Source organism: Calliphora vicina, chromosome 1, assembly GCF_958450345.1.
Source record: "Calliphora vicina chromosome 1, idCalVici1.1, whole genome shotgun sequence".
Classification (NCBI taxonomy): Eukaryota; Metazoa; Arthropoda; class Insecta; order Diptera; family Calliphoridae; genus Calliphora; species Calliphora vicina.
In genome coordinates, this window is record NC_088780.1 from 15711557 (window position 1) to 15724253 (window position 12697).

At 31.1% G+C, this 12697-nt stretch overlaps 1 protein-coding gene across 1 annotated transcript in view; it reads left to right on the top strand.

Moving 5' to 3' along the window:
- Itpr (Inositol 1,4,5,-trisphosphate receptor) overlaps positions 1–12618 on the top strand; it is an 84541-nt gene extending 71923 nt beyond the window's left edge. The window contains 6 exon segments of the mRNA XM_065499135.1: positions 1349–1541; positions 2040–2162; positions 2308–2480; positions 6745–6909; positions 6983–7441; positions 11266–12618. Of these exon segments, the coding sequence (XP_065355207.1) occupies positions 1349–1541; positions 2040–2162; positions 2308–2480; positions 6745–6909; positions 6983–7441; positions 11266–11841 (1689 nt within the window). The 3' untranslated portion in view covers positions 11842–12618.
- The last annotated feature ends 79 nt before the right edge of the window (positions 12619–12697 follow it).

Consider the following 12697-nt stretch of genomic DNA (forward strand, 5'->3'; position numbering starts at 1 on the left):
GAGTATTTTTGAGGATTATTTTTTAACTTTTTTATACCCTTCACCTTCGTGAGAAGGGTATATATAAGTTTGTCATTCCGTTTGTAATTTCTACATTTTTCATTTCCGACCCTATAAAGTATATATATTCTGGATCCTTATAGATAGCGGAGTCGATTAAGCCATGTCCGTCTGTCTGTCCGTCTGTCTGTTGAAATCAGTTTTCTGAAGACCCCAGATATCTTCGGGATCCAAATCTTCAATAATTCTGTCAGACATGCTTTCGAGAATTTTGCTATTTAAAATCAGCAAAATCGGTCCACAAATGGCTGAGATATGAGGAAAAAACCAAGACAACCTCGATTTTTGACCTATTTTTTTACCTACAGTGGTTGCCAGGAATTTAAGACACAAATTGTTTGCTAAATTCCACGTGATTGTCAATTATTTTTTCAAATATTTCGACAAATATGTATGCATGAGGATTGTTTTAACACACAAGTGTGTTTTATTCGACTGTGTCAATTCATACATATTCACCACGAACACATAACATTTTTCTACAACTTGACCAAAAAAAATTTTTTTTAAATAAACATATTTTCTCACATTTATATCATTATATTTTTATTATTATAAAATATTCGGACCAAATTTCGTATTTTTAGTTCCATTAGTTTCGGTCATATCATGTTATTAACAGCGGATGTTCGCTGAGGTGGGTCAACGTATTTCCACATATCTTTGTCCATATATGTTTTACCGATTTTTCCAAACATTTTTCAGAAACTAGAAACATTAATAATAAATTTCATACCCTTAGAGGTCCTTTTATTTTGGCTCTATCGCACTTAAAATTCAGTTGATGAAAAAAATTCAAGTATTTGTCTTAAATTGGTGGCCACCACTGTATATCTGGATTACTAAGACATTAATATAGACAATATGGATATCTAGTGATAGATATTTCAAAGACATTTGCAACGACGTATATAAGACCATAGTAAGTTGGACCTACAATGGGTCAAAATCGGGAAAAAAATTTTAACCCGAATTTTTTTTTTCAAAAAAAATTTAAAAAACAAAAAAAAAATTTTAAATTTAAAAAAAAAAATTTATAATAACAATCGAAAAAAATTTTTTTCCAAAAAATTAAAAAAATAACTGGAAAAAAAATTAAATTTTGTTTACCTAAAAATATTTAAAATTTTGAAGTATAATTTGGTGAAGGGTATATAAGATTCTGCACAGCCGAATATAGCACTCTTACTTGTTTTTAATAGACATTTTCTACTACAAATTAAAGACTCTGGATTATTTTAGATTGACTTAAACCTGACAATTTTGATACCATATTCCTTTATTTTAGATTGTTCGTAACGATCGTACATTGGAACAAATTGTCTTTCCCATTCCGGAAATATGCGAATATCTTACTACCGATACAAAAATGAAAATATTCCATACAGCCGAGCGTGATGATCAAGGCTCCAAGGTAGTTGATTTCTTTGATAAGGCTGAAGAAATGTTCAACGAAATGAAATGGCAGAAAAAGCTAAGAGGTTAGTAAAATCTAAAATATTAAAACAGTTGGAATATTCAAGAGTTTGTTGGAAAAAAAACTGATGACATTCTGAGATTTTGTCATGCATTTGATCAAATATCAACAGATTGGCAATAAAAGTAAAGTTTCTTACCTCCATTTTCTCAATATCTGGTTATCGTTTTACGTAACGATAAACCTCTAATTAACATTTTTTTTGTATGAGAACTCTCAGTTTATCGTCACGATAAAAAAATAACCAGAGATTGAGAAAATGGGGGTTAGAAGAGAAGTGTCAGTACTATTGACAAGACGTTTGTCAATAGTACTAAAGTGTCTTTACTAAAGTGTCTTCACTAAAGTATCTTTACTAAAGTAATGAAAATGACACTACTATTGTCAGTTAGCTGTTGATGTTTAATATGATTCCAGATATAATCCTGCAAGTATTATACATGACAATTCCAACTGGTTTACTTCGAAATGCTGACATCCTAACCATTTTGTTTTCTTTTAGGTCAACCTTTTCTATTCTGGGTTAGCAGTTACATGTCCTTGTGGAGTAATATATTATTTAATTGTGTGGTCGTTATTAATTTAATTGTAGCATTTTTCTATCCCTTTGATAACACTGTGCCTGGTAAGTTAAGATAATTGCAATGTTAATTAATCAAAATAATTTTGCTTATAAAGAATTTTCCCTAATTCTAACTTAAATCTTTAAGTCTTAATTATTATAATTAATCAAATTGTTGAAACTTTTTTTCCTTTTTCTTTATTTCCAGAACTCAGTCCTCATATTTCATTATTATTTTGGGCCATCTTGATATTTTCTTTAGTTATAGTTGTAACATTACCTCGTGAATCTGGCATACGTACATTAATAGGTTCAATTATATTACGTTCAATATTTTTACTGGGACCGGAGTCAACACTCTGTTTGCTGGGTGTGGTAACGGTAAGTAAATATTCCCACTTTAAAAAATAATACTTTAACTATCGAATAAATAAAGAAAACAAAATTATATTATTGGTCCTTCGAAAAAAAATTGCTTGGGAATATGAAGCGGCTGTATACAAACTGTTTCTATATAAAGAAGATTCTATACTCGTGTCTTTAAAGAATTTCTAAATTATCAAAACAATTTCTGATTTTTATACCCTTCACCATGAGTGGCATGGAAATATGATCCTTCGAACCAAATTGCTTGAGAATATGAAGCGGCTGTATACAAACTTTTTCTGAATAAAGAAGATTTTAGACTCGCGTCTAAAATTTAAAGAATTTCGAAATTATCAAAACAATTTCTGATTTTTATACCCTTCACCATAAGTTTGTTATTCCGTTTGTAATTTCTACATTTTTCATTTGCGACTCTAGAAATTATATATTCTGGATCGTTATAGATATATAGCTATGTCCGTCTGTATGTATGTTGAAATCAACTTTCCGTAGCCCCCAAATAACTTACAAACATTATTGATACATCAATATATCGGGAATTCTTCCGGCTCGATTGCTATTGAAAATCGATAAAATCGGCCCACAAATGGCTGAGATAATCGGGACAACCTTGATTTTTGGCCTATTTTTGATCTTTATCTGGATTACTAAGTCATTAATATAGACAATATGGATATGTAATGATTTCAAAGTCCATTACAACGATGTATATAAGGCTATAGTAATTTGGACCTACAATGGGTCAAAATCGGGAAAAAATATTTTTTAACCCGAATTTTTTTTTTACCAAAAAATTTTTTTTTAAAAAATTTAAAAATTTTTTTTAGACTTTTTTTAAATTTTTTGAAAATATAAAAAAAAATTTAAGTTTAAAATTTTTTTTTTAAGTTTAGTTTGGTGAAGGGTATATAAGATTCGGCACAGCCGAATATAGCTCTCTTACTTGTCTTATGTTACATCTTTTGCGAAGGACCAAATCTGTCATAGTTAAAAACTGTATTTGAAGCTAAACCTTTTCAAAATTTCAAATGGCCCAAATGTTACCAGATATCTCCTTTGCCAATCTATATAGATCCCTAGTTCAGTGCGTATTCGCCGCAACTTGAGCGTCTGAGGCCATGTTTTCCGCCGAGCACTGCATTTAACTATGCGGTCCATAGATGAATATAGGATCTGTAAGCGTGTTCTCGATGCTCTTGTTCTTGCTGCATTTATATCATTCTTCAGTCGTCCACTTTCATCAATTAGTCGCCATGTGGCATACGTAATCCATATTTTGCTGTATCCGATTTGGTATCTAGCACTTTCCGTGAATATACTCTTTATCTGACACCACTGCATCATTCATGTTGCGATACCTTATAGTTCCCACGAACCTTTCACGTACACTCGCATGCTGGAGTTGGCCCACATCCCTGCAGGGAATGCCAATAGTAAATTTGTAATGATTTATTAGTGACATTGTCAGTAGCACTACTACCATATGTACCCCAGCCAATGAAATCTTCTATTGACATTTAACATTAGCTTGTCATTGAAAATCCACCAGTAGACTGTATCACTATTGACTAGGTAGTTACTTTCTATACCTATTGACTGCACAGCATAATAAAAAAAAAACCAAACTATTGACTCGATCGTCGACAATGTCACCAAAAATGCACTAGAACTGTTGTCTCTAATGTATTTCTACTGACGCTTAAAGGTAAGTTTGTCGACATTTTAACTAGTGCAATTGTCTGTAGAGAAATAGTATTGACATAGAGACATATGGTCCTAGGCTGGATACAGGGATCGTACAGTCTAGGTGAGGTTGTTATATTCTGTCGCCGAATTGCTGATATTTTTAGTCTAATAACTCCAACAAGTAGATGATGGTCGGAGGATCCGTCAACATCTCGTATGTTGCGAACATCCAGTAAAGAGCCTTTCCATTTCTTACTTATGGTAATTTGGTAAATTTGTTTCTCCTTTCGTCCCAAAGATGGTTAGGATATATTTTGTGCACCATTTAGCTAAATGTTCACTATTCATGTTCATTCGCCCAATTCCTTGGGAGCCTATTACTCGTTCCAAGTTATATTGAGAGGGGCCCAATTGTGTAAAGTTACCCATTTTCACTAGAATGTCGCCACTAGGGACATCCCTTATAATTTTCTCCAGTTGACTATAAAACTCCTCTTTTTCCCTAAGGTCGGCCAATTCTGTGGGTGCATAGCACTGAATACAATAGATATTGCTTGCACGTGTACGAAGGCGAAGTGGGTTTCCACATTATCAATGGCTGTTTTTCATCCTTAGTAAAAATCCAACGCGGCTATATCTGGAAACTCCATTTGCCGGAATAGATGAAAATCTCGACATATTTAATCAAATCTCGTGGATTCCAGAAGCGATCCTATATTCCATGTTTCAAATCGTGTCCTTGTTTTATAGTTAAAAGTCGTCAACAGTTGGGCATCATTTTGATTTTCATTAGTTGTGATTTCTGTAATCAGTTAAATTTAAGATGATTTGGTGATTAGCCAATCGCATCCGATTCTGGTACCGGGGCAAATATGCATGAACTATGAGAATGGTTATTTAGTGGCGCCAATTACTCGCATAGTCATTCTAAGTATCATTAGCAACTCGAATACTTGATGATATCGTTGAATAGTCCCTCCGAGACTCTCCCATTAAAACCGCTAAAATTTTGTCCGCGACTACTTATTCTATTCACAGCTACCCAGCATATCGACTGCGTGTTCCACTATCTGCAAACTGTGCACGCGTCCGGTAGCATTTCAGCTGGTGCTCCGCTATAGACCCGTTTCACATTAGGTTGCGCAAGTCTCTCAAAACAACTTGCAAAATTTGATCCTCCTTAACCCGACCTTACCTCTGACATTAACAAACACAAGAGACTTGCGCAACTAAATTGCCTAATGTGAAACGGTTCATACAGTTACATACAGTTAAGTATGAACGAACTACAGTTACACAAATTCGTTGATTATTATCCGCCAGGCGGAAAATTGACTGCATCGTGCAACATTAACGGCGAAGTTGTCATAGAGCGCCGTGAGTTACATGGTTTCTGTGACTGGTGAGCGATACAAAAACATGATCAACGAGTTATTATACACCACAAATTGAAGGATTTAGGTTTGCTTTAAAAATTGTTCCAAAAGGACGATGCAATAAACATTCTGAAGAATGAGTTTCGGTGTCGCCGAATATCTCGTTTTGGCGATTTGCAATTGCCGTCAAGATCGCCCAATTTGAGCGGTAATGACTTCTTTCATTGGGCTTCTTTAAAGACTTGTCTGTGCAGTTTAAAGGATTTCAAAATTAAAATGTAATTTTTAGCATTTCTTGTGTTAGTTCTTAGCCGAAAGACCATTATGTTTTTAAATTAAAAGTAGTCTGTGTTGAAAACTGTTTTGATAAAAGAGCTATATTCGACTGTGTCGAATCTTATATACCCTTCCCTTTTTATATGTATATATGAATATATTGATTCCTATGGTTCCAAGGTGGAACAAAGGGCCACAACAAAGTTTTTCCATTGTGATCTATCCCGTGCTATCAGTTTCACTTCGGCCCAAGACTTTCCAGTTAAGTTTGCTTCAGTCTCTATTTGTCTCCTCCGGGTATTAGCGGGTCTGCCTCTTCTTCTACTGCCTTGGGGGTTCCAATCAATTGCCATCTTAGCTACGTTGTCGTTGGTGCGTCTGAGAAAATGGTCAATCCAACTCCATTTACGAATGATTATCTGGTTACGTATTGGTGTTTCACCTGCTCTTTCCCACAGGTCTCTGTTTGAGATAACATTCGGCCAGAATATCTTGAGCAATTTTCGTAACGAGCGATTAATGAATACCTGCAAGGATTGCAAGTCGCTAGCTGTGGTGTTCCAGGAAATTTTCCCCCAAAATTTTTTTCCAAAAATTATTTTCGATATTTTTCCAGTGTTTCTATGCCGTTGTTGGAAAGGTCTTGAAAATGTCAATTAGATATCCATATTGTCCATGTTAATGACTTATTAATCCAGATTGTGGTCCGATTTTCCTGAATTTAAATAGCAATCGAAAATGAAAAATAGCCTTGTCACTCATGGTGAAGGGAAAATAATCAAAATATCATTGGATTAGAAGGACCATTTATTTTCCAAATAATATTTAAAAGAAAATACATACATATATTTCTTTTATTAAAAAATCAAATACTCCTAAATTCAATTGTATTAATAATTAATTTTTTCTGTCTTTTACAGGTCACTCTTAAAAGTGTGCACATCATAAGTATAATGGGCAATAAGGGTACATTAGAGAAGCATTTCTTTAAAATTATCACCGATTTCCAGCTATTGTATCACTGCATTTATATAGTTTTCTGTTTCTGTGGCCTACTATTTCATCCATTTTTCTACTCACTGCTGGTAAGTCTTCGTTTTCATTAAATTTTTACAAAATATAAAAAATGTCATTTATTTTTTCTTCTCTCCCGCACAGCTTTTTGATGTTGTGTACCGCGAGGAGACCCTGGTTAATGTTATACGATCCGTAACACGCAATGGTCGTTCAATTGTTTTGACTGCGGTATTGGCTTTGATTTTGGTCTATTTGTTTTCCATTATTGGTTACATGTTCTTTAGGGATGATTTCTTAGTGCCCGTTGATGTTGAGGAAGTGGAAAATGGTAAATATCCCGTTTTTGTAATCTTGTTGTCAAATGTGTTTTAATGTTGGTTTTTAATTTAAGGTGTCGAAGCCACTTTATCTGTCACACCCGAAAGTAGTTGTCCGACTCCGGATGATTTGCAATCTTCTACCAAATTAGTTGAGTCTGGCGGTGGCGATGTTAAGGAACGTGCTTGTGACTCTTTGGTCATGTGTATTGTAACTACGCTGAATCAGGGGTTGAGGAATGGCGGTGGTATTGGTGATATTTTGAGAGCTCCTTCAAGCAAGGTAAGGTTTTTTAAATTTAAGAATTCACTATTATTTTTCTTAAAAAAAGGCTATTTATTTCTTTTCTCACCAAAATTTGGAAAATTTAAATTTCGAAAAATTCAAAACTTGATTCTTAACAATAATACAATAAATTAATCATTTATTATTAATGAAAAATCTGTAATATTTTTGAATTCGAACATAAAATTTGGAGATTTTTAACAAAAATACCAAACAAAAATTAATTTTTGAATTTTTCGAAATTCGGTTTCAAAAATAAACTCGAAAAAGGTTAGAAAACGAAGTATTTACATGTTTAAATACAATATCGAATATTCAAATTCAATTTCAGAATCTAATACCTTTAAGGTTTTAGCAAAAACACAACATTTATTCATCCTATGACGTTTTTGAATCAATATTTTTTGCTAAAAACTTATAATTTTTTTTTTAATATAATTTTTCGAATATATGTAAGTTCGAATTCTGTTTAAACATTCAAAAAACGAAGAAAACGCGAGAAAACTAAGTTTATATAGGTTATAATGTAAATTAAAAACAATGTGTGTTTTGAACAAAATTTATACAAAAACGTGTAAAATAAAATTCATAGGGTATTAAAATTTTTGTATTTTTGTAAAAACCTTAAGAAATACACTAATACCCCGGTTTGCGTCGCTAATAGGGCCTGAAGAACGCGACGCAAAACGAAGCACGATTTTCCATACATTTGTATTGATTTTCATTTAATTGGTTCCAAGATTCATAATTTTAGCTGAAAAAAATTGATTTTTCAATAAAAAATATTGAATTTTTTGTCAACTAACAAGAGCATTTTAGATTTTTCGGATTTAGAAATGTACGTTCTTCCTGGCAAACGCTTCCAAAAAAGTCCCGTTTCATCAGCATTTAAAACTTGTTGTGCAGAATATCCACCCTTCAATAATTGCTTTTAATTCAAGCTTGAACTTTTCTGCAGCTAAAGTATTTGCACTAGCAGATTCTCCTTTTAATGCAATGATAAGCAAATTTCCACGGATTTTAGAACGGTCAACCAACGTCTGCTTGCATCAAATTCTTCCGCACTTTCGGCACTTGATAACGGATAATCTTCTTTCAGATCTTCAAATCTTCTTCAGCATTCTTCGCTGATTTTGATCTTCTATCCAAATGTTAAGAAATGACTCCATTTTTTCCATTAAAGAACTTCTCATTTTGGTAACCTGTTTATGTTGTAACGATGTTGCGGTTTCAGCAAATTTTTTAATTTTATCAGCGTCTCTGGAACAAATGGATTTTATTGTAGAAGGGGCTAGTCCAAGGTTTCTTCCAATATCAACAGCCCTTTCCCCTAATTTAAAACGTTTTAAAATGTCAAGCTTTTGTTCTATGCATAATTGCTTCCTTTTTTGACTCATTGCTGCAAAATATTCATTTCAACTTCACTTCAGCAAATGTAATTTGCAACCAACAGACAACATAAATATGTATGTATGTATTTCCATTAGACTTAAACGGGAAATCCCCTTTTTCTGTTTTAGCTTTGTACAAACATTTTCATATTAACGACGCAACTGAAACAAAAACGTCGCAACTTCGAAGTCACAGAAATTTTAAAAAGAAACAACTTCGAATTTGCACTAGATTTAAACGGGAAATACCCTTTTTCTGTTTTAGCTTTCTACAAACATTTTCGAATTAACGACGCAAATCGAAGCACTAACGACGCAACTTCAAAACATGCGACGCAAACTGAAACAAAAACGACGCAACTTCGAAATCACAGACATTTTAAAAATACGCAACTTCGAAGCAGACGCAGAACGAGGCGACGCAAACCGGGATATTAGTGTAAATTTTTTAAATTTAAGTACGAATTTTCGAAATTTGGTAAACGTCTTTAAACTAGAAATGTTAACACTAAAAAATTTTGAATCGCTGTGCAAACAACAATTTGTACTCTTTTGTAAAACTTTTTGAAACTTTGAATTTAATTTCGAAAAAAAAAATTAACTTTAAATACAGAAAAAATTTCGAAATTTCGAAATTCAGTTTAAACATTTTAAAAACATCGAAAAGGCAAGAAAACTCGTTTTTAAACCAAATTTCGAAAATTCGAACTAAATTTCCAAAAAATCGAAGAATAATTGTTTACTGCTTTCATCTAATTTCCAACAAACAGTACAATTCTGAATGTTAATTTTAAAAAATTTTGTACCTTAGCTCAAAATCAATTTTCGAATATACATAACTTCGAATGTTTGAAACTAGGGTATAACTCTAAATAATAACAATATATTCACGCAGATAAAGTTTTTACAACATTTTGTTATGTTTAAAATAAATTTCGAAAATTCGAACTTAATTTCGAACATGATTTTCAGAGGATTTCAGCAAAAATTTAACAAATTCTGCACTCTAGTGTATTTTAAAGCTTAAAGTTGTTGAATTTAAAATATCCAAAATTCGAACTTAATTTCGAAAAATTCGAACTTTGTTATTTTTCTATAAAACTCTATAAATTGAGCTAATTGATATCAAGATATACATATATAAAACTACATTTTACATGTTTAAAACTATGTATGTGATTTCGAAAAATCGAACTTAATTTCCAAAAATTCGAACAAAAATTTTTTGTTGCTTTTAGCTAGTTTAACAGTATAATTCTGAATGTCAATTATCAAAAAAATTTGTATCTTAACTCTAAATCAATTTTCGAACATAACTTTGAATTTTTTAACTAGGTTTTACAGCTAAATAATCGCAAAATTGTCGAGCAAATAAAGTTTTTACAGGTTTTTAAGTTTAAAACTAATTTCGATTTAGCAAAAATTTATCAAATTTTCACTCTATAGAGTTTTTTAAAGCTAAAAGTTGTTGTATTTCGAACTTAATTTCGAAAAATTTTAAAATTTGAATTTTACCGTGTTTTAGCGTAAATAAAACTACATTTTTCATGTTTAAAACTAATTTTGAAAATTCGAACTTAATTTGTTTCATAATGCTATAAGTTGTTGTATTCCAAAACATTATAGAATGCAAAAATTTAATAAATGTGCACTCTATGTTTTTTAAAGCTAAAAGTTGTTGTACTTCGAACTTAATTTCGAAAAATTTTAAAATTTTTTATTTTTCTGTAAAACTGAATAACGTTTGCTAATTGATATCAAGGCATAAAACTACATGTTTGATGTTTAAAATAAATTTCCAAAAATTCGAACTTAATTTCGAATAAGTTGTTGTATTCGAACATGAATTTTAACGCGTTTTAGCGTAAATAAAACTACATTTTTCATATTTAAAACTAATTTCGAAAATTCGAAATTAATTTGTTACATAAAACTACAAGTTGTTGTATTCCCAAATTCGAACTTAATTTCCAAAAAATTCGAACTTTGATTTTGCTCCCAAAAACTCTTTAGCATGTTCAAAATTATGTCGAAAGTCAATCAAACCACATTTAAAATATTTAAAACAAATTTTGAAAATTCGAAATAACTTCGAATATTGATTTTTGCTGGTTTTAGCAAAAATATAACAAATTTACACTTTCTAGTGTACATATTTCTCAAATTTGATCTTAAATTCGAATAAATATTTATTTTTTGCGGCGTTTAATAAAAATTCAATAAATTTATTTATTTGTAATGTTAGATTTTTTATATTTTGATGTTCGAATTTTGATTTTTCGAAAATTCGATTTTTTTTAAATTCCAAAAATATTAAATTTTTATATACGAATTTTTTATGTACGAATTTTTCACACTTATAAAATCTCAAAAAAATTCCACCAAATTTATTTTATTATTTATGTTTAAAATTTAATTTTGTTATTTCAGGAGGGTCTTTTCGCTGCACGTGTCATTTACGATTTACTGTTCTTCTTCATTGTCATCATTATTGTACTCAATCTGATTTTTGGTGTCATCATCGACACCTTTGCCGATCTGAGAAGCGAGAAGCAACAAAAAGAGTTGATACTCAAGAATACCTGTTTCATTTGTGGCCTCAATCGTTCGGCATTCGATAATAAAACGGTCAGCTTCGAGGAGCACATTAAATCCGAACACAATATGTGGCACTATCTCTACTTTATAGTTTTGGTTAAAGTAAAGGATCCCACAGAATTCACAGGTCCCGAATCGTATGTGTATGCCATGGTTAAGGCGGGTATTTTGGATTGGTTCCCACGCCTACGAGCCATGTCTTTGGCTGCGGTTGATGCCGATGGTGAACAGATCGAGTTGCGCAGCATGCAGGCCCAATTGCTGGAGACACAAATGTTAATAACGAATTTATCGCAACAATTGCATGAACTAAAGGATCATATGACTGAGCAACGTAAACAGAAACAACGTTTGGGTTTGTTGAATACCACAGCAAGTAGTTTTTTGGCCGGCTATCAGTTTCAATAAGTGTATAAATTCACTTTAAAACCTGCTTAAAATTAATTCTAAAAGAGCACGCGAAATTCTATTGACATTTAGTTTTAAATCGTGATTTTTCTTAATTTTCATTAACTTTTTTCTCTCTTGAGCTCTCCTTAACTTTTTATTTAAATCATTTTTTTTATTATATTAACAAATTGTGATCTATATTTAAAACAAGCTAAAATATCTATAAAAAAAATAATCAACTAAACAAACCTCATATTAATGACTTTTTTTGTAACATTTGTTTTTTTTTAAACAAACTTTATTTATGCGTTTAGTTTTTTTTGTAATAATTATTACCTTTTTCGCAACATTGTACTTTAACTTAAAGTTTAGATTGTTTGTTTTATTTTTTAATAATTTTTTTTTTTATTAAATGCACTTTGTGTTTTTGTTACTGTTATAAAATCTTTTACAATTAAAATGCAACTGTTATACATTTTTACTATACTAATAAGCATTTAACTTTGCTATGTTGTTTTATTAAGTAAAATTTAATTAAAAGAGAAGAAACAAAGGCAAACAAAATTTATAATTAAGATGACAAAAAGCATTACAATAAATTAACAACATATTTAATCGAAAATATTTAATTAAATGTTTGTTTGCAAAAGAATAATGAAATAAGAATAAGAAATATGTTTAGAAAAGGAATTAAAAATTAATTAAAGAATGTAGTAGTCATAAATTAATATGCAATACACGATATATTAAGAATAAAAGCACTATATACAATAAAAATAAAGAAAAAATCCAAAATTGTTAATAGTATTAAAAGAATGGCCTTTCCAGGCATCAATATTTCATTACTATTCACTACTTAAGGATATTATTTCCA